The following is a 22055-nucleotide window of genomic DNA, read 5'->3' as shown; positions in this document are numbered from 1 at the left end:
GCCCATTTTAATTAGGTTATTTGTTTATTATTGAGTTATGGGGGTTATTTAAATATTCTAAATTCAAGTCCATTGTCAGATGTACAGTTTGCAAAAATTTTCTCCCAATTTGTGGATTGTGTTACCACTGTCTTAAATCTTTTTTTTTTAAGTTTGATTTATTTTGAGATAGAGAGCATGCAAGTGGGGGAGAGTCAGAAAGAGAGGGAGAAAGAGAGAATCCCACGCACTGCACTGTCAGCGCAGAGGGGCTTGAACTCACGAACTGTGAGATCCTGACCTGAGCTGAAGTTGGAAGCTCAACCAACTGAGCCCCCCAGGCACCCCAGTTGTGTTACCACTTTCTTGATGGTGTCCTTTGAAGCAGTTTTTAATTTTGATGATGCCCAGTTTATCTAATTTTTCTTTTGTTGCTTGTGGTTGGTGGTATATTTAAGAACCTGTTGCTAAATATAAGTTCACAGAGATTTCCTTGTGTTCTCTTCGAAAAGTTTTATGGTTTTAGCTGCAACATTTAGCTCTTTAATTCGTTTTGAGTTAAATTTTCTGTGTGGTATGAGAAAGGAGTTAATTGATTATTCTGCATGTGGATAGCAAGTTGTCTCAGTACTATTTGTTGAAAAAACTATTCTTTTCCTATTGCATTGTCTTAGCACCCTTGTCAAATGAATTGACTATAAAGGTGAGGGTTCATTTCTGTATTCTCATTCTATTTGATTGATTTTTTTTTTTTCTTTAAGCCAGGACTACACTATCTTTATTAAATTTTGAAATTAGGAAGTTCTAGTCTTCCAGTTTTGTTCTTTTGCAAGACTGTTGTGACTATTCTGGGTTCCTTGAGTTTCCATGTGAAATTTAGGGCAGCTTGTCAATTTCAGCAAAGAAGTCAGCTGGTATTGTGAGAGGCATTGTGCTGAATCTGTAGAATCATTGTAGATCTGGGAAATATTGCCATTTTAAGAATACTTAGTCTTTTATCCCCTGAACATGGGATCTCTTTCCTTATGTTTAGGTCAAATTTCTTCTAAAAATGTTTAGTTGTCACAGTATAAGTTTTGCAGTTCTTTTGTTAAAATATTCATAGTTTAGTCTTTTTAATGCTATTGTAAATGGAATTATTTTCTTAATTTCATTTTCAAGTTTAATTGCCCATGTTTAGAAATACATTTTAAAAATATGTATTTATTGTGTATCCTGCAACCTTGCCAAGCTTGTTTATTAGATTAATGTTTCAGTAAACTTTTTAGGATTACCAGTCTGGGTGCTTTTTTTTTTTCTCGCCTAATTGCCTTGGCTAGAACCTCTAGTGCAATGTTGAACAGATGTGGTGAAAGGAGAGGTGTTGTTCCTAATCTTAGGGGGAAACATTCCTTTCACCATTAAGTCTGATGTTAGCTGTGGGTTTTTCATAGACGCTTTTTATCAGGTTGAGGGAGTTCCTGTTTGTTTGTACTTTGTTGACTATTTTTATCATGAAGCATGTTGAATTTTGTCAAATGGCTTTTTCTACACCTTTATTATAGGTGTATTCATATTTCTATTTATTTTTGAGTTAATTTCAGTAGTTTGCATCTTTCTAGGAATTTGTTGGTGTAATTTATGTTAACTAATTTGTTGGCATGAAGTTCATATTTTTTTTATTTCTGTAGGTTGGTAGTATGTTCCCAGTCTTGGTAATTAGTGTCTTCTCTCTCTCTTTTTTATCTTTTGGTCAGTTGAGCTAAATAAAGGTTTTCCAATTTTGTCGATCTTTTCAAAGAACCAATTTATGGTTTTGCTCACTATTGTTTTTCTGTTTTCTATTTCATTAGTTTCTGGTCTAATCTTTACCATTTATTCTCTTCCATTTGCTTTGAGTTTAGTTTGCTCTTTTATTTCTAGTATCTTATTTTTTTAAGTTTATTTATTTATTTTGAGAGAGAGAGAACACATGTGTGTGCACAAGTGGGGGAGGGACAGAGAGAGGGAGAGACAGAATCCTAAGCAGGTTCTGCACTTGGGGCTCAAACTCACAAACTGTGAGATCATGACCTGAGCCAAGATCAAGAGTTGGACCCTTAACCAACTGAGCTGGTCAGGTATCCCTATTTCCAGTATCTTAAGGTGGAAGGTTATGTTATGATTTGAATTATTTTTAAAAAAAAATTTTTTTTTTCAACGTTTATTTATTTTTGGGACAGAGAGAGACAGAGCATGAACGGGGGAGGGGCAGAGAGAGAAGGAGACACAGAATCGGAAACAGGCTCCAGGCTCTGAGCCATCAGCCCAGAGCCTGACGCGGGGCTCGAACTCACAGACCGCGAGATCGTGACCTGGCTGAAGTCGGACGCTTAACCGACTGCGCCACCCAGGCGCCCCTTGAATTATTTTTTTTTTTTTTTAAATTTTTTTTTTTTCAACGTTTATTTATTTTTGGGACAGAGAGAGACAGAGCATGAACGAGGGAGGGGCAGAGAGAGAGGGAGACACAGAATCGGAAACAGGCTCCAGGCTCCGAGCCATCAGCCCAGAGCCCGACGCGGGGCTCGAACTCACGGACCGCGAGATCGTGACCTGGCTGAAGTCGGACGCTTAACCGACTGCGCCACCCAGGCGCCCCTTGAATTATTTTTTAAATACATCTGCAACTATAAAATTTCCTCTAAGTGCTGTTTTAGCTATATTCATTTAACTCAAAATATGTTCTCATTTTTTTGGTGGTTTATTCTGGACCCACTGGTTATTTAGGAGTGTGTTAATTTGCAAGTATTTGTGAATTTCCCAAATTCTGTTATTGATTTTTTTTTTAATGTTTATTTTTGAGAGAGAGAGCACATGGGCGCACGCTCACAAGCTGGTGGGGAGCAGAGAGAGAGGGGGACAGGGGATCAGAAGGGGACAGGGGATCTGATCTCTGTGCTGACAGCAGAGAGTCCAGTGTGGGATTTGAACTCATGAACTGTGAGATCACAACCTGAGCTAAAGTTGGATGTTTGACCAGTTGACTGAGCCACCCAAGTACCCCTCTGTTATTATTTCTAATTTTACTCCATTGTGATTAGAGAACATACTTTCTATAATTTCATTCTTTTTAAATGTATTGGGACTTGTTTTATGGCCCCAAATATAGTTTGTCCTGATACTGTTCCATTGCATTTAAGAATAATATGTATTCTGCTTTTGTTGGGTGGAATGTTGTATAGATTTTTGTTAGATCTAGTTGATTTATAATGTTGCTTAAGTGTCTTATCTACTTGCTGATCTTCTACTTATCCATTATTTTTAAAAAATATTTTTATTTTATTTTAGAGAGGGTGAGGGAGAGGGGGGAGAGAGAGAGAGAGAGAGAGAGAATGAATGAATGAATGAATGAATGAATCTTAAGTAGGCTCCATGCTAAGTATGGAGCCTGATGTGGTTCTCAGTCCCACAATCCTGAGATCATACCTGAGCTGAAATCAAGAGTTGGTTTCTCAACCGACTGTGCCACTTGGGCATGCCTACTCATCCATCGTTGTTCTTTATTTAAAAAAAATTTTTTTCATGTTTATTTTGAGAGAGAGAGAGCGAGCGAGCGAGAGCACAAGTGGGGGAGGGGCAGAGAGAGAGAATCCCAAGCAGACTCTGCGCTGTTGGTAGAGCCTAAATGAGGGCTTGAATTCATGAACTGTGAGATCATGACCTGAGCTGAAACCAAGAGTCAGATGCCTAATGGACTGAGTCACCCAGGTATCCCTCATCCATTATTGTTCTATCCATCATTGAAAGTTAAGTCTCCAACTGTTGTTGAATTTGTCTATTTCTCCCTTTTTTTCTGTCAGTTTTTGCTTCAGATATTTTAGAGCTCTGTTTTTAGGTACATGTATGTTTATAAATGCTATATCTTCCTGAGTTCACCCCTTTTTCAATAAAAATGTTTCTCTTTGTCTCTAGTAACATTTTTTTTTGTTTTAATGTCTATATTGTCTAATAGTAGTATAGCCACTCCGACTTTCTTATGGTTGCTGTTTGCATATCTTTTTTCATCTTTTTACTTTTAAGCTATTTATATATATATATTTTTTCAACGTTTACTTATTTTTGGGACAGAGAGAGACAGAGCATGAACGGGGGAGGGGCAGAGAGAGAGGGAGACACAGAATCGGAAACAGGCTCCAGGCTCTGAGCCATCAGCCCAGAGCCCGACGCGGGGCTCGAACTCACGGACCGCGAGATCGTGACCTGGCTGAAGTCGGACACTTAACCGACTGCGCCACCCAGGCGCCCCTATATTTTTGAATCTAAAGTGTGTTTCCTGTAGATAGCATATAGATGAATCTTGTTTTTTTAAATCCAATTTGACATTCTCTTTTGATTGTTTAATCTATTAGTATTTAATGTTATTGTTATGCATGGATTTAGTCTGTCATTTTTTATTTTATATATCTCATTTTTCCCCTGTTCTTTTTTTACTGCTTTCTTTTGAAATAGTTAAATATTTTCTTAAAAAAAATTTTTTTTTAAAAAAATTTATTTTTGAGAAACAGAGCTTGAGTGGAGGGACAGAGAGAGGGAGACACAGAATCTGAAGCCGGCTCCAGGGTCTGAGCTGTTAGCACAGAGCCTGATGTGGGGCTTGAACTCACGAACCTTGAGATCATGAGCTGAGCTGAAGGCAGATGCTTAACTGACTGAGCCACTTAGGTGCCCTAAGTAAATATTTTCTAATGTCACATTTTAATTTCTTTAATTTTTTTTTCACTATTTAAAAAATTTTCCGGGTGCTTGGGAAGCTCAGTCGGTTAAGCATCCAATTCTTGATTTTAGCTCAGGTCATGATCTCCTGGTTGTGAGACCAGACCCAGCATCAGGCTTCTTGTTGGGCGTGTAGCTTGCTTAAGATTCTCTCTCTCCCTCTCCCCCTGGCTCTCCACAGCTTGTGTGCACATGTGCTCTCTCTCTCAAAAAATTTTTTTTTCTTAGTGGTTGCTCTAGGGCTTACTATATACATCTTATTTGAATCTACTTCAGATTTAGGTTAACATAATTTTAGTGAGAAATAGATGCATTACTCCTATATAGCTCTATCTCTTCTTCCTCCTTTTTATACTATTACTGTTATATATATTACATTTATATATGTTATAAACCTAGAAATAGTTATTTTTTGTAATTTTATGTTAAGCTAAGAAAGGCAAGCCAAGTATATGTTTATAGAGTTTGTCATATTAACTCTCTTATTTACCATTTCTCAATTCTTTTCATTTGTTCCTTTGGATTGGAGTTACCATCTGGTGTCATTTGCTTTCTCCAGTAAAATGTTTCTCCTATTTCCTTTGTATTGTTAATATTGAATATATTACATTTCTATATTGTATAGTCCCAGCAATACAATTTTAAAATGTTATTTTATGCAATTGCTTTTTCTTTTCTATTTTTCTTTTTTTTTAATTGCATTTCATTTTTAAAACATTTAAGAGGAGAAAGTCAAAGAAATAGTGTTTTTCTATTTTTGAAAATTACATAATTACATTTACGGGAGCTTGTGTGTGTGTGTGCGCGTGTGTGTCTTTGAATAACCTTCTGGGTCACTTGCTTTTAGCTTGAACTTCCTTTAGTAAGTTCAGGGTAAGGTCTGATAGCAGTGAATTCTCTGTTGTTTTCTGAGAGTATTTTATTTTACTTTCAGTTTTGATAGACAGTTTTACTGAATTCTTGGTTTTTTTTTTTTCAGCAATTTGAATATACCATCACCCTGCCTTCTGGTCTCCATTGTTTCTGATAAGAAACATTGATTAACATTGATTAATCTTGTACTTGGTCGCTATGTATGTTTTTTCTCATGCTGCTATAAATGTTTTCTCTTTGTCTTTTACCATTTTTACTATGAAATGTCTTTGTATTTATCTTACTTGGATTTGTTGACTTTCTTGGATATATAGATTGTTTTTTATCAGACTGGGAATGTTTCCAGCCATTATTTCTTCAAGTATTTTTTCTTCTTTTTCTCTCTTCTCTCCTTCTGATTCTCCCTCTACATATACATTGGTGTGCTTAATGGTGTTCCACATTTCTTTGAGGCTCTGATAATTTTTCTTTATTCTGTCTTTTTCTGGTGTTTGGATTACATACTCTTTTTCAATCTATCTTCAGGTTTGCTTATTCTCTCTTCTGCCAGTTCAGATCTATTGTTGAGCCCTTCTAATTAATTTTTCATTTTTTTTTTTTAAGTGAGCTCCATGCTCAACGTGGGGCTTGAACTTAGAACCCCATGATCAAGAGCTACATACTCTACTGTCTGAGTCAAGTGCCCCTATAGCATTTTTTAACTCTAGAATTTCCATTTGATTCTTTTTTGCAATTTGCATGTCCTAATAGATATTTTCTCTTTGATGAGACACGGTCATCATAGCTTCCTATATTTTAAAGATGTTTTCTTGGGGCACCTGGGTGGCTCAGTCGGTTAAGCGTCCGACTTCAGCTCAGGTCACGATCTCGCGGTCCGTGAGTTCGAGCCCTGCGTCGGGCTCTGTGCTGACAGCTCAGAGCCTGGAGCCTGTTTCAGATTCTGTGTCTCCCTCTCTCTGACCCTCCCCCGTTCATGCTCTGTCTCTCTCTGTCTCAAAAATAAATAAATGTTAAAAAAAAAAATTAAAAAAAAAATTAAAAAAAAAAATAAAGATGTTTTCTTTTAGGAGTGTCTGGGTGACTCAGTTTAGCATCCGACTTCAGCTCAGGTCATGATCTTGTGGTCTGTGGGTTCAAGCCTGAAACCTGCTTTGGATTCTGTGTCTCCCATTCCCTCTACCCTCCTCCTGCTCATGCTCTCTTTCTCAAAAATAAATAAACATTAAGAAAATGTTTTATTTTTTAAACATTTATAATGGCTGTTTTGAGGTTTTCAAAGCCCATGTTTGAGTTAGTTCTGACCCCAGGAGGATTCTTCTTGACTGTCTCTTTCCTGTTTTTCTCATGTGAACTTCTAGCTTATGGTTTATCTTTTTATTTTAATTAGGAGGAACCACCAGCCTCCTCTTATTTGCTGCTTACCACCAAGTTCTCCATTATTTTTGAGAAGAGTGACCCTCCAGCCTCCTTTCCGGGTTGATAAAGTTTTACATGTATTTTTGAAGGCTCATTTTCTCCTTCAACGAGTACTGTTTTAGGTGATGTAGGTGAGGTAGAAAGACATTATGATGTCAACAGAACAAGGAGATAGTAAAGAACGGAACTTGAGTGAAAGTAGAGAAGGGTTCAGTTCTGTTGACTGGCTTTTGGAAAGTCCTCAGCAGTAGAATATAATCATGCCTGGAAGGTGTGGAATATACCCATACCAAAGAGTTCAGAATCTCTCCTCTAAGCCAGAAGTAGGGAAGCTATGGCCTGTGGGCCAAATCCAGCCTGTGACCTGTATGTATGGCCTAGGAATGAAGAGTGGTTTTTACATTTTTGAAGGGATGTTTAAAGAAAAAAAAAGTGGGCAACAGAGACTGTATATAGCCTGCAAAGTTGAAAGTATTATTAAATATCTACTGTAAGTTTACCAACCCTTGCTGTAAGCAATTGAACAGAGAATCCATTGAGCAGAGAAATGACATGATCAAAGTTAGGGACTTAGAATAATGAGTTTGCTAGCAGTAGCCTTAATCTAAACTGGTCTTCTGCATACACTGGCTGTGAAGAGGAGCAAGGAGGCTATTGCTACTTGCAGTCTGAGGGTACTACTTCTGTTCTAGGTGAGAAGCATTGGAAAGAGAAACCTAGAATAAGATTTATAGTGGGTGCCATTGCAAACATTGCATAGAAAACACCTGAAAAAACAAGGTGTTAGATGAGGAGGCCAGGGAAAAGCTTGAGAGCACAGATTTTCCTTCGAAAGTTATAAAGATGACTTTTCCCACAGTTACAGATTGTATGGATACCAGTAGATGGGAATAGAGTGATGATATTACTCAAACTGTGACCATTTAATGGTATTAGTAGGTGTTCATTACAAAAAAGTATTCAATGGTCAGATAAGTCTAGGAAATACTAGATAAAACAATATTCAACAGATTTCATTATTGCTTGACTTCTTGTGCCTTTATCTGAAAATGTGTCTAAGAGTGTGTTAGTATCTGTGTATTCCAAATTAATTTAACTCTGGAATGTTTTTGTTTTCCAAACTCAAGGAACATCTAATGTTGTGAAAGTGCTGTTTGAATAATGCTCGAGAGATGTCTTGAGGTAGAAAGAAGGGGTGTGGAAGCTTAAATCCAATAGCTTTATCTTTTCAGTAAAGTAGGAGAGGTTGTGGAAAGTGGAACAAGTTGAAATTTCATTTGGAGGAGTCTGATAGGTAATAAAAAGTTGAATTAAAGAATTGCTTTTATTGAAAATAGAACTACCCTACGGTCCAGCAATTGCTCTACTAGGTATTTACACAAAGGATCCAAAAATACTAATTGGAAGCAAGGATACATGCACCCCAGTGTTTATAGTAGCATTATCAACAATAGCCCAATGGAAAGAGCCCAAATGCCCATCGACTCCAAATTCCCATCGACTGATGAATGGATAAAGAAGATGTGGTGTGTGTGTGTGTGTGTGTGTGTGTGTGTGTATACACACGCATATATATATATACACATATATACACACATATATATATACATATATATATACACATATATACACATATATATATACACATATATACATATACATATATATATATGATGATGATGATGGAATATTAGCCATAAAAAGAAGAGTGAAATCTTGCCATTTGCAATGATATGGATGGGGCTAGAGAGTGTTATGCTAAGCAAAATAAGTCAGTAAGAGAAGGACAAATAGCATATGATTTTACTCATGTTTGGAATTTAAGAAACAAAACAAATAAACATGGGAAAAAAAGAGAAGCAAACCAAGAAACAGATTCCTGAATATAGAGAACAAACTGATGGTTACCAGAGGGGAGGTGGGTAGGGAGATAAGTTAAATGGTTGATGGGGAATAAGGAGGGTACTTGTGATGAACACTGGATGTTGTATGTAAGTGTTAAATCACTAAATTGTATACCTGAAGCTGAAAGAAAAATGCTTTTAGCTGGATAGATCCATTTGAAGTTAGCAAATAAAAAATTCTAGTATAATACAGTGGGTTTTTGCTCCTAAAACTGGGTTCCAGAGGGATTGGAAAGTTGGTATTCCTATGTCAGAAAGTTAGGGTCACTAGGGAATCTTGAATGTTAGGGAAGCTACAGTTCTGGTGCACTTAAGTAGAGCTGCACGGCTGTATTGCCTTGAAATTACATTCTTCTTATTTCCTGTAACTTGGTAGTTAGATCTAGAGATTTGGTCAGATGCATTTGTGATACTTTTGGGAAGAATGCTTCATAGATGGTGGTTTCTATTTCTACCAGGAGGCACAGAATGTCTGGTTGTCTCTCATCTTATGATGTTACTGCTGTTGGTGGTGATTATTCTGTCATTTCTTTTTCATTTATTAGCTGAAATATTTCTATGAAATGTTTTTTCGTCAATTATTGGGGTTACTCTGAGGAACAGTTTGAGTATTTCCTTTTATTTTCTATGATTCAAGATAATAAGTTTGTTTCCTAACATTCTTCAAAGATGACCAGTGAGGTGTTTTGATTTTTTTTTTCTTTTTAAATATTATTATGAACTTACAGGTTCAAATTTGTTTGATGTATTTCCATGTATTTCAGGTATACAAAGTTGCTTAAACTTGGGCCAGTTGGGAGCATACATGCCCACCTTAAGTGACTCCAGTAGTGTTTAGTAGTTTTCTTGCTGTCTGGTATGACTAGATGTTCCAGGTTCATCTTGTACATGTCCTGCCCTACCTTGGGAAATGGTATTTAAGACTATAAACACAAGGGATATTTATTGTTAATGAGTTGGTCATTATTTCCAAAGAGAGCCAAGAAATACATATTGTATCATTTTAAGATTTACTTATCATTAGCACACACAGACATTTCCAGTTCAAATTCAGGACTGTGTTATTTTTACTTAACCTGATTGATCTGAATCTGTATCTGCCATACCCGAAATCCTGGTTCTCATCATAAGTATTCACTTTCTTTATCCCACTAATATGGACGTACAGTCTCAGAGTAATTATACCAACATTATCTCTAACATATGATGATTATTAACAGTTTAAAATTTTTTACTGGCTGTTTTTATCTCCAGGGTATGTCCAGATGCTAGGAATATATATAGCCAAAATATAGTCAGATCATAAATTTTAAAGTCATTTAAAATAATCGCTGTTTGATTCATTTATTTCATTTTATTTTAACTTTTAGGAATTGCTTTAATTTTTTTCTAACTATATAAAACATGTACATAATTCTGAAATCTAATTTATGAAACAAGGTGTATTCAGAGAAGTCTGGCTTCCATCCCTCTCCCCTCTCCCCTTATTCTCTCTCCCTGTCTGCCCACCCCCAGTGTCTAGTTATCCTTTCATTTTAAAAAGTAAGCCGGGGCACCTGGGTGGCTCACTCTGTTAAGTGTCTGACTTTGTTTGGCTCAGGTCATGATCTCACGGTTTGTGGGTTCGAGCCCTGTGTCGGGCTCTGTGCTGACAGCTCGGAGCTTAGAGCCTGAAGCCTGCTGTGCATTCTGGGTCTCCCTGTCTCTCTGCCCCTGCTATGCTTGTGCTCTGTCTCTCTCTCTCAAAACTAAACATTTAAGATAAAATAAAAGGTAAGCAAAGAGGTGTATTCATTCTTCCTTCCTCACCTTTTTCTTTCCTCACCTTTTAAACAGCCGCATACTGTACATATTTTTTTTCCCATCTTACCTTCTTCACATAATGATATATCCATCCTGTAGATCACTCCATAGTAGTATATAGAAGTATTCTGCATAATCAGTCCCCACAATTGATGGTGTATTAGTGGAAAAGGATAATTTTAGTTTTATTAGTTTTAAAACCTCAGAGTTTCTTTGTATTCTTAATGGCTTTGCAAGTAATAGTAAACATTTGTTAAAATGAAACTTTATTATTAAAGTATCTCAAGAAGAGCTTTTCAAGTTTAGTTTACATTTTCTTATGGCTTCATTGATTTACTATAATTATTTTACCATAATAATTTAAAAATTTTTTAATTTAAAATTTTTCACAGCGTAATGTTAGTTTCAGGTGTACAATATAGTGATTCAGCACTTCCATGCAACACGCTGTGCTCATTACAAGTGCCCTCCTTACCCTCTTGCACTGTTGGTGGGAATGCAAACTGGTACAGCCACTCTGGAAAACAGTGTGGAAGTTCCTCAAAAAATTAAGAATAGACCTACCCTATGACCCAGCAGTAGCACTGCTAGGAATTTACCCAAGGGATACAGGAGTACTGATGCATAGGGGCACTTGTACCCCAATGTTTATAGCAGCACTCTCAACAATAGCCAAATTATGGAAAGAGCCTAAATGTCCATCAACTGATAAATGGATAAAGAAATTGTGGTTTATATACACAATGGAGTACTACGTGGCAATGAGAAAGAATGAAATACGGCCCTTTGTAGCAACATGGATGGAACTGGAGAGTGTGATGCTAAGTGAAATAAGCCGTACAGAGAAAGACAGATACCATATGGTTTCACTCTTATGTGGATCCTGAGAAACTTAACAGAAACCCATGGGGGAGGGGAAGGAAAAAAAAAAAAAAGAGGTTAGAGTGGGAGAGAGCCAAAGCATAAGAGACTCTTAAAAACTGAGAACAAACTGAGGGTTGATGGGGGGTGGGAGGGAGGGGAGTTTGGGTGATGGGTATTGAGGAGGGCACCTTTTGGGATGAGCACTGGGTGTTGTATGGAAACCAATTTGACAATAAATTTCATATAGTGAAAAAAAAAATAAAGAGTTATTGGACAAAAAAAAAAAAAGTGCCCTCCTTAATTCCCATCACCTGTTTAACCCATCCCCCCACTCACCTCCCCTCTGGTAACCATCAGTTTGTTCTCTATATTTGACTCTGTTCTTGGTTTGCCTCTCTCCCTTTTTCCTTTGCTCATTTGTTTTGTTTCTTAAATTCCACTATGAGTGAAATCATATGGTATTTGTCTTTCTCTTACTGACTTATTTTGCTGAGCATTATACTCTCTAGTTCCATCTATGTCATTACAAGTGGCAAGATTTCATTCTTTTTTATGGCAGAATATTCTATTTGTGTGTGTGTGTGTGTGTGTGTGTGTGTGTGTATGTGTATGTATGTATACATATATATACACACACCACATCTTTATCCATTCATCAACTGATAGACACTTGGGCTGCTTCCATAATTTGGCTATTGTAAATAATGGTGCAATAAGCAGGGGTGCATGTATCCCTTTGAATTAGTGTTTTTGTTTTTTGGGTAAATACCCAGTAGTATGATTACTAGATCATAGAGTAATTGTATTTTTAACTTTTTGGGGAACCTTCATACTGTTTTCCACAAGTGGCTGCACCAGTTTTCATTCCCACCAACACTGTAAGAGGGTTCCCCTTTCTCCCATAGTAATAATTTTTAATGTAGCCTACATCCTACATGTGTTGTGCTATTTGAATGCTCTGTATTGGAATTTGAGAAGAAACCAGTAGGGTTAATCAAACATCAAACTAGTCATCCCTTTATAAAATCTCAATTTTTTTTTTAACGTTTATTTATTTTGAGAGAGAGAGAATGAGAATGAGCAGGGGAGGGGCAGATAGGGAGAGAGAATCCCAAGCAGGCTCCACAATCAGTGGGGAGCCAAACATGGGGCTTGATGTCACGACTGTGGGATCATGACCTGAACCAAAATCGGGAGTTGGACACTTAACCTAGACTGAGCCACCCAGGCGTCCCTAAAATCTCAATCTTAAAACTAAAACACAGGGGCGCCTGGGTGGCGCAGTCGGTTAAGCGTCCGACTTCAGCCAGGTCACGATCTCGCGGTCTGTGAGTTCGAGCCCCGCGTCGGGCTCTGGGCTGATGGCTCGGAGCCTGGAGCCTGTTTCCGATTCTGTGTCTCCCTCTCTCTCTGCCCCTCCCCCGTTCATGCTCGGTCTCTCTCTGTCCCAAAAATAAATAAAAACGTTAGAAAAAAAAAAAAATTAAGAAAAAAAAAAAAAAACCTAAAACACATAACTATACATGGTACTTTTATGTATCCTCCTAAATAAGGCTAGTTAGTATTCTGCTGCTCCTAATATATTTATAACTTGGACCACAAAAAAAAATTAAATTTAACTCGTAAATTTCTATGTGAAACTTTGTTGTTTAATAGAGTATTATTTAGAGCAGTTACAGGTTCACAGCAAAATTGAGCAGATGGAACAGAGATATCCCATATACCCCTTACCCACACATGCATAGTGTCCTCCATTATCAACATATACACGAGGGTGGTACATTGGTTATGGTCGATGTGCCTACGTTGATAATGCATCGTTATCACCCAGAGCCCACGCTGGACACTAGGCTTCATTCTTGGTGTTGTATATTTCATGGGTTTGGACAGATGTATAATGATATGTAACCGCCATTCTAGTAACATACAGAGTGTCTTCACTGCCCTCAACCACCTCTGTGCTCTGCCTAGTCCTCCAATCCTCCCTGAGGATTAAAGTTTAATTTTATTTATTTTTTATTTTTTATTTTTTTCTGCTGAAGTTTAATTTTAAAATGAGCTTAATTAACACCTCAGGATTTTATTTTACACAAATCATTTCAGCCCATCCCTTTTAGTGAAAATAACTATTAGGAACTAGTTTAAAAAAATTTTTTTTTGTGTATTTATTTTTTTTGAGAGTGAGCAAGAGAGAGCGTGTGAGTGGTGGAGGGGTAGAGAGAGAGAGAGGACAGAGGATCTGAAGTGGGCTCTGTGCTGACAGCTTGGAGCCCGAAACCTGCTTCAGATTCTGTGTTTCCCTCTCTGCCCCTCCACCACTCACACTCTTTCCCTCTCTCTCTCTCTCTCTCTCTCTCTCTCTCTCAAGAATAAATAAAAACATTAAAAATTTTTAAAAAAAAGGAAATACTTCTAATGAAAGTGGTTCATCAATGGTAGAATTGCCTTCATTTTCAAATGCGAAGTCTACCATTTTTTCTTCAGTCTTCTATTAATAGGAATTTTCTTATTTTTATTTTATTGAGATAATATAACACAATGATTTGATATTTATATATGTTGTAAAATGATCACATAAGTCTAGTTATATCCAGCACCATACACAGTTACAAATTGTTTTTCTTTGTGGTAAGATCTGTTAATATCTACTCTTAGCAACTTTCAAATATGTAATACAGCATTACTATTGTTTTTTGAGAGAGAGCGAGCAAGTGAGGGAGGGGTGGGGGGGGGGAGAGAATCCCACAAGGGGCAGAGAGAGAGAGAGAGAGAGAGAAGCAGGGCTCAACCAAAGCAGGGCTCAAACTCATGAACTGTGAGATCATGACCTGAGCTGAAGTCAGATGCTTAACTGACTGAGCCACCCAGGTGGCTGTAATACAGCATTATGAAAATGTAGTCACCATGCTGTACTTTACATTCTGTGACTTAGGAATTTTCTTTCTCAAGAGAAATTCTGGTCATGTCATGCTTATTTATTTTCTAAGTCCCATTTAATCTGATTTCACAAAAATTCCAACCTAGTCATTTTACCTTAAATGTGGAAGTGGCTGGGTCTATATTTGGATTGTTGCCATCGTTTGAGTGTGGATTCTTGTGGGATAGTCTTCACTGTAATCTGCACTCAAAAAGGAAGGAGACTTGTTGGGGCATCTGGGTGGCCCAGTTGATTAAGTGTCTGACTCGGTTTAGGCTCAGGTCACGATCATAGTTTGTGAGATTGAGCCCCATATCAGGCTCTGCGCTGACAGCACGGAGACTGCTTGTGATTTTCCCTTTCCCTCTGCCCTTCCTTCACTCTGTCTTTCAAAATAAATAAATAAACATTAAAAAAGAGAAGGGAAGGAGACTTCCTCTCACTGCTCTAGGACCTCTTTTTGGCCATTTAATCTCTGGGCTTTATGAGAATATAAATTTGTTTAATACCATAAGAACAAGGTAAGCAAAGGTTTAATTGTCCTTAAGGGTATCTTATTTGAGAATACTCTCTACCAACATACTGCTTTCTATAAAAGTTACCTGGTTTCTCTGTGTATGGCTGACTCTCTTCTTTATTGTTTTCTCTAGTGCATTCCTCTCTTTGTTCAACTTGTTTTGGAGAGACTAACCCGAGGAGTGAAAACTAGTGAGCTCCGCACCATGTGTCTTCAGGTTGCCATTGCTGCCTTGTACTACAACCCTGATTTGCTGCTACATACTTTAGAACAAATTCAGTTGCCTCACAATCCTGGACCGTTAACTGTACAGTTTATAAATCAGTGGATGAACGATACGGATTGTTTTCTTGGGTATGTGTCTTTTGGATTTTACTCTACATTTCTGTTTCTGGAACATTGATTTTAAAAATGTAAAATAGCATATAAAGAGGTAATTTTCATTTTTAAGGATTATTTTTAGTGCATTGTAAACATAAATTTTAATTTTTAGAGAATTAAACTGTGTTTCAGTAGTATAATCTAGTGGAAAGAATGCAGGCTCTGAAAATTAGGTATAGTCTGTCCCTAGTTGTTTTTTACTTGCGTGATAGCATTAGATCTTTAGGCAATGAGAACTAAGTGTCCATCAGGTTCCATGACTATTAAGTGTGTATAGGTAAAAACATTCTAAATGGGGTCAGGTTTCTAAGGAAAATGCCAGTCTGGTAAAGATATACTGGCGCAGGTTATTGGATATTGGAACTCTGCAGATCTCAAGGGAGCTTGTTCTCAAATGTGAGGTCAGAAAGAAGGATTGTTCGTTGTAGCTTGGGTGCTTCCCTGGTGCGAGAGTTTGTCTTCATGTGAAGCACTCTCCTACTTCTCAAACATAAGCAAAATGAGATGCCGAGTAGTAGGTACCTGCCCACCTCAAGTGACCCCACACCTATTAGTGATTGTTATGCTAGAATTTGAGCTAGATTGCAATTAATTTGTTTAAAACATTAGATACAACTAGTGTTTTGTTTTTTAAGTTTTGTAAGAGAACATTTAGAAATGATATCATTGAGAAATGCTGAGGAAGGAGAATTCCAGTAGGAGTAGTCAGGACACTGCCAAGTGATAGAGGTGTGAATTAGCATGGCAGAACAGGTGTGGGGGAAGATACTAACAAGCTGCTGCGTGTATTCTAGTTTTTCTACTTGTAGGATACTGGAATTTGTCATTGATTTAGATTTTTTATTAAAGACTTGAAGGGAAGAACATACTTTAAAAAATTGTGCTTGAAGTTTTCTCTGACAAAGATTTAGGGAGCAGAGGCTTTGTCACTCACAGTTATGCAGTTGGAATGCTTCTCTCTTTATTAGCATCTAGAAGCAGTTTTCCAAAGATAGAAACGCCATTTCTACTATTGCACAGACTGGACAGGCTTGGCTTATGCTTCCTTGGATTCTTTAGAGTCCTACTTGATAATCATCTTTCCTGCTGTGATCCTCTTGACACCTAATGTGCACCCCTATTGGGGGGCATCCTCAGGTCCAGTGCAGTTCCTGTTATGATATACTCCTTTGGCTTTAGTAACTTGAGTCAGGCAATGCAGTGGGCTGGGACCGGCTGGGTAGTGTGGCAGGCGTGTGGCGGTGACACAGGCACGGCCTGGGAAGCGGCCACTGGAGCCAGAGCTGGAGTTGGAGCTGGTGGAGTTCTCTTTGATCTGTGCCCCTCCTCCTAGCCTCCAGGATGGCAGAGATTGTCACTTCTCTGACAGAGAGCACGTTCTCAGGCTTGGAAGATTCTAGCAGTGACAGGAGTGAAGATGACTCGGCAGAGGGAGAAGATAGGATCAGCAGTGATGGAGAAGACCACTGGGCCACAGGTGCAGGCCGGGACCTCTTCCCCAAGGACAGAGGACATCTGGAACATGGTGGGCATGGGCATTGGGCATGGATGGCAGGCACAGCTACAAGTCCCTGCGTACTCGTGGCAAGCTGGACCAGGTTCTGCACAAAATGGATGATCGTGACTACCAGTGCATGGTGCAGGACTGGATGACAGGGCACAACTTATGGCTGACCGATGAGCAGGTGGCCCTGGCATGGTGGCTGCAGAGGGGCCAGTTGGGGGACATGAGCTTCGATCTGTATGAGCTGGCTATGGACTTCTTCACTGGGGACCTGGTGCTCCACTCAGTAACCAGCTGACCTGCTGACAAGCACAGCTTCATCCCATCCCTGGTGGAGAAGGAGAGGGTCTCTCACTTGGGGCATATGCCATTAAGATGGGCCAGATGCAGCTTCACGGGCCCCAGAACCCCACCCCTAGCTTCAGTAATCTGTGGGTGTGGAAGACCCCGATGTTGGGCCAGATGGGCACAAGATACGCATACACACTCCCAAGCTGGTCCTCAGGGTCACACTGAGTTCTACGGCCCACCTCCTGCGTATCTGCCCAGCGAAGAGGTGTGGGAGCAATGGGAGCCAGGTGAGAGGAAGCCCACCTTCCTGCCACGCAAATTTCCAAACCTGCGGGGTGTGCCTGTGTATAGCTGTTTCTTTCAGGAATGCTTCACATGCTGCCTTGACCTCTACTGTGTCCACGGCAGTGCAAGGTGAGGGTGAATGTGAACCCTGAAGACCTCGTCCCCAAACTGTCCCAGCCGCAGGACCCGCAGCCTTTCCTCGCCTGTCAGGTCCTGGTCTCTAGAGGCCCCAGCAACCTTGTCCACCACCTTAGTGTCATCCTGGAGAGGGCCAGTGGCTGGCTTCAGGCTCCGACGATGGCTTACTATGACTCTGGGAGGTGGCTGCCGCCCGCTGCACGAGGACCGTGCCCGTTGTGGGTATGCTGAGGAGTATTGGCCGGAACACTCACCCCACCATCTGCCTGGTGGCTGGGGCTGTAGAGGACTTGGTGCTGCTACTGATCCTGGCCTTGGGGGCCCAGCTGGTGGTGGGCAGCGAGGACCAGCTGCTGTGTGCCTTCATCCCACCTGAGATGCCGGCCGTTCAGCCTGCCTACTGGCTGGAGGCCCCAGAGGAGAAACGCCAGGGGGGACCTGTGGCTGCACATCCGCCATGGGAAGCCTGTGACTCTGTTGACCTGGCATGGGTGTGGGGACTTCTTGGCTGTGGTCCTGGCCCCTGCAGGCCACACACAGGTGCTGATCCACTAGCTGAGCTGGCGCTGCAGGCAGACCCCCTTCTGCAGCCATGACCAAGTACCGTGGGTGGCCTTCTACTCTGTCCCGTCCTTTGTGTTAGTGACTTTCCAGTGCAGCATCTGCCTTTACTATCTCCTGTGCCAGGAGCTCACCCAGAAGCTGAGACCGAACTGTAAGTGGGTGTCCAGCCTGGCAGTGCACCCTGCAGGGGACAAGGTCATCTGTGGGAGCTATGACAGCAAGCTGGTGTGGTTTGATCTGGACCTTTCTGGTGAGCCGTACAGGGTGGTGAGGCACCACAGGAGGACCCAAGGGCTGTGGCCTTCCACACCTGGTACCAGGTCTTCACATCTAGCTCTGACCACGGGAGTGTCATTGTCTGCCAGTGACCTGCTGCAGAACCAACTGCTGGTGCCTGTGAAGGTGCTGTGGGGACACGTGCTGAGCCAAGACCTGGGTGTACTGGATGTGGCTTTCCGCCCTGGCCCCAGCTGTGGGTTTTCTCAGGGGCCAATGGCACCGTCTGCCTCTTCACCTAAGCCACCCTGTTTCCTGAGGGGCCAGGCCATGTGTTTGCTCAGGATCTTAATAGAGGTGTTCGCCCAGCTTGGGGGGAAAAAAAAGAGCAATGCGAATAATAGTAGCTTATAATATATTCATCATTTCATCTGCTTTGGATTCAGCCTCCCTCTCTCCCTCTGCCCCTCCCCTGCTCGTGCTTTGTCTCTCCCTCTCTCTCAAAAATAAACATTAAAAATTTTTTTTCCCTTCAGAATCAAATTTTCCTTATGCTATGTTATAGCAGAGTATATTTAATTGATGTACTTATAGTCATTAAGTTTAGCTTGCTTATTATATGCTGAGTTTCTGAATAGCTTTTGGCACTGGGGGTAGAGTGTGTGTGCTGAGAAACCTTGTAGACCAATCTAATGAAGACACAGTCTGAATTTTTCCTTTTTTCCATTGGATAGCAATTTTATGCTGTCAAATACAGGTATTCCTGCTTTAATAGAACTTGTTATGCCAAGGCACAGATAAAGCATTTAAATCAGTTAGAAATTGATACTATAGTAAGATTCACCATATTGATTACAGACTTTTATAGCTCTTTGATGATAGTTGGTTTACAAAACTTGGTTTATATAGGATTTCACGTAGTACAAGATGGGGGATCCCTCTGTATAATTCCATTGAGTGAACCTTAAAAATCACCTTGGCCATTTGTTCTTGTAGAATCTTCAGTTGTCCCCATTTCTCATGAGTACATTTTTTTCTTTGTGATTTGTAGGCATCATGACCGGAAGATGTGTATAATAGGACTGAGTATCCTTTTGGAATTGCAAAATCGACCTCCTGCAGTAGATGCTGTGGTGGGACAGATTGTACCCTCAATTCTTTTCCTTTTCCTTGGCCTAAAGCAGGTTTGTGCTACCAGACAACTGGTAAACCAGGAAGATCGCTCAAAAGCAGAGAAGGCTGATATGGAAGAAAACGGTAAAGTCTTCTAATTGTAATGAATGCTAGAATTGATTTTGAATTTTTTTTTTTTTAACGTTTATTTATTTTTGAGACAGAGAGAGACAGAGCATGAACGGGGGGAGGGGCAGAGAGAGAGGGAGACACAGAATCGGAAACAGGCTCCAGGCTCTGAGCCATCAGCCCAGAGCCTGACGCGGGGCTCGAACTCACGGACCGCGAGATCGTGACCTGGCTGAAGTCGGACGCTTAACCGACTACGCCACCCAGGCGCCCCTAGAATTGATTTTGATTTGAGCATGCATTTTCTCTGAATTTTAGTCTATTTGGAATCATTCAGTTACATTCTTTGGCTTGTTGCACATTTAACAAATATTTTGGGTTTGGTTGACATATCCTGTAATGTAAATTTAAATCTGTTAATTTTTTGACATTTAAATAATTATTGAGCTTAATGAATGTTGTTAAACTCTGAGAAATTCAGATACATTTATAACAGAATCAAATAGTTTTGACAATGAGTTAGGAACCAGTATTTCATTTTCTTGTTTGTGCCAATAGTCTCTGTGAAGTCGGCAGCATGAATTCAATGAACCATTAGTTAAGGGAAGTATCAGTATAACAGATTAATAGAATGCCTGATGTTTTTTTTTAATGGTTCTTAAAAATTGTAATTGGGAGAAACTTATGGTTTACGTATTATTAAATTTGGAGTAAAGTACATAAATGAAGGTTATTTGCTTAATTGACAGAATAAGATTGTTAGAGTCAAGGATATTAGATCTTTATTTGATGATAATTGCAAAACTACTTGCTTGGGTGCAGGAAGTAACCTAATCCAACTCCAAATGGAGTTTTTTTTCCCTCTTCCAGTTAAAAGCAGAATTTCTTCCCCTTCCCTTCCCCTCCCTTCCTTCATATAATTTACTGTCAAATTAGCTAGCAGTGTGCTCTTGGCTTCACGAGTAGATTCCCTTGATTCATCTCTTACATACAACACCCTGTGCTCATCCCAACAAGTGCCCTCTTCAGTGCCCATCACCCATTTTCCCCATTCCCCTGCTTCCATCAACCTTCAGTTTGTGCTCTGTATTTAGGAGTCTCTTATGTTTGTCTCCCTCTCCATTTGTAACTTTTTTTTGTTTCCTTCCCTTCCCCCATGGTCTTCTATTATGTTTTCACTCATATGTGGAATTTGAGAAACTTACAATATCTGTTAAAAACAGAATTTCTTTAGGGGCGCCTGGGTGGCTCAGTCGGTTAAGCGGCCAACTTCGGCTCGGGTCATGATCTCGCGGTCCGTGAGTTCGAGCCCCGCGTCGGGCTCTGTGCTGATGGCTCAGAGCCTGGAGCCTGTTTCAGATTCTGTGTCTCCCTCTCTCTGACCCTCCCCCATTCATGCTCTGTCTCTGTCTCAAAAATAAACGTTAAAAAAATAAAATAAAATAAAATAAAAATTAAAAAAACCAGAATTTCTTTAAATGAGAAAAATCAGAATGTTTCATGTAAAACATACAAGTGTAGATTTAAACATTTTGCATTTAATTCGCATCATCCTAGTTTGGGTATGAGGAATGGTACTCTTCTCTAACTCCTAACATAGAGCACAACTTCTGATCTAATTTGCTTTCCTGAATTCTATGTAGGACTTCTTTACTAGAAGGGTTTTTATTCTTTTGCTAAGTATAGGCCAACAATTATAGAATTCTTTTTTTCAGTTCTAATTTTTTGTTTTGTAAACTGTTGGCTTATAACTAATATGACGTGAGAAAAAATTTCTGGTAATTTTCCAGACTTTCCTGTTCAATTTGTGCTGAAGTATAGAATGACTAATTAGGAAAGGTATTTCTTGCTATTTTTGTCATATATATGTGTCATATATACATATATATACGTGTGTATGCATGATCAAAACTTCTGTTTCTTGCCTTATCCCTAAAACTACTTTGCCATTTAATTCAGGTGCTTTAGTGTGGTATGTTTTATAGAAATAGTTTTGGAATAATACTGCCTGGTTTGGGTTTTACTCTAGGTTTTTCTGTCTTGGGTTGATTTTGTTCTGCATTTACTATCTTCCAGTTATTTATAATATTGGGCTAACTGCTTAGAACAGATCAGCCCTGAAAATAGAATCCATGGTGATATGCAATTCAGCTTTCCACTTTTCAACACACATGTAGCTATTTTTTCTTTATTTCTGTATTTTTATGTTTCTATTAGCAGAAATGACCTCATTTGAACACTTCTGAGTAGTTTGTAATCAACTGAATTAACTGTTGAGAGACCCAAATTCTCAATGGGAACTCATTGTTACTTAAAACACATGCACTGGGGCACCGGGGGCCCAGTCAGTTAAGTGTCCGACTTCGGCTCAGGTCATGATCTTGCGGTTCGTGAGTTGGAGCCCTGTATCAGGCTGTGTGCTGACAG

At 39.5% G+C, this 22055-nt stretch overlaps 1 protein-coding gene and 1 pseudogene across 2 annotated transcripts in view; both read left to right on the top strand.

The window, feature by feature from the left end:
• IPO8 (importin 8) overlaps positions 1-22055 on the top strand; it is an 86528-nt gene that overhangs the window by 51399 nt on the left and 13074 nt on the right. For both annotated transcript variants that reach the window (XM_030322090.2, XM_030322091.1), the window contains 2 exons: positions 15141-15361; positions 19438-19643. In XM_030322090.2, the coding sequence (XP_030177950.1) occupies positions 15141-15361; positions 19438-19643 (427 nt within the window). The remainder of the gene's footprint in view (positions 1-15140; positions 15362-19437; positions 19644-22055) is intronic.
• Positions 16359-18866, top strand: LOC115518550 (annotated as a pseudogene).

This window comes from Lynx canadensis, chromosome B4 (genome assembly GCF_007474595.2).
Source record: "Lynx canadensis isolate LIC74 chromosome B4, mLynCan4.pri.v2, whole genome shotgun sequence".
NCBI classification, from domain to species: Eukaryota; Metazoa; Chordata; class Mammalia; order Carnivora; family Felidae; genus Lynx; species Lynx canadensis.
The sequence above is the reverse complement of the archived record's forward strand: the minus strand, read 5'-3'. Positions and strand labels throughout refer to the sequence as shown.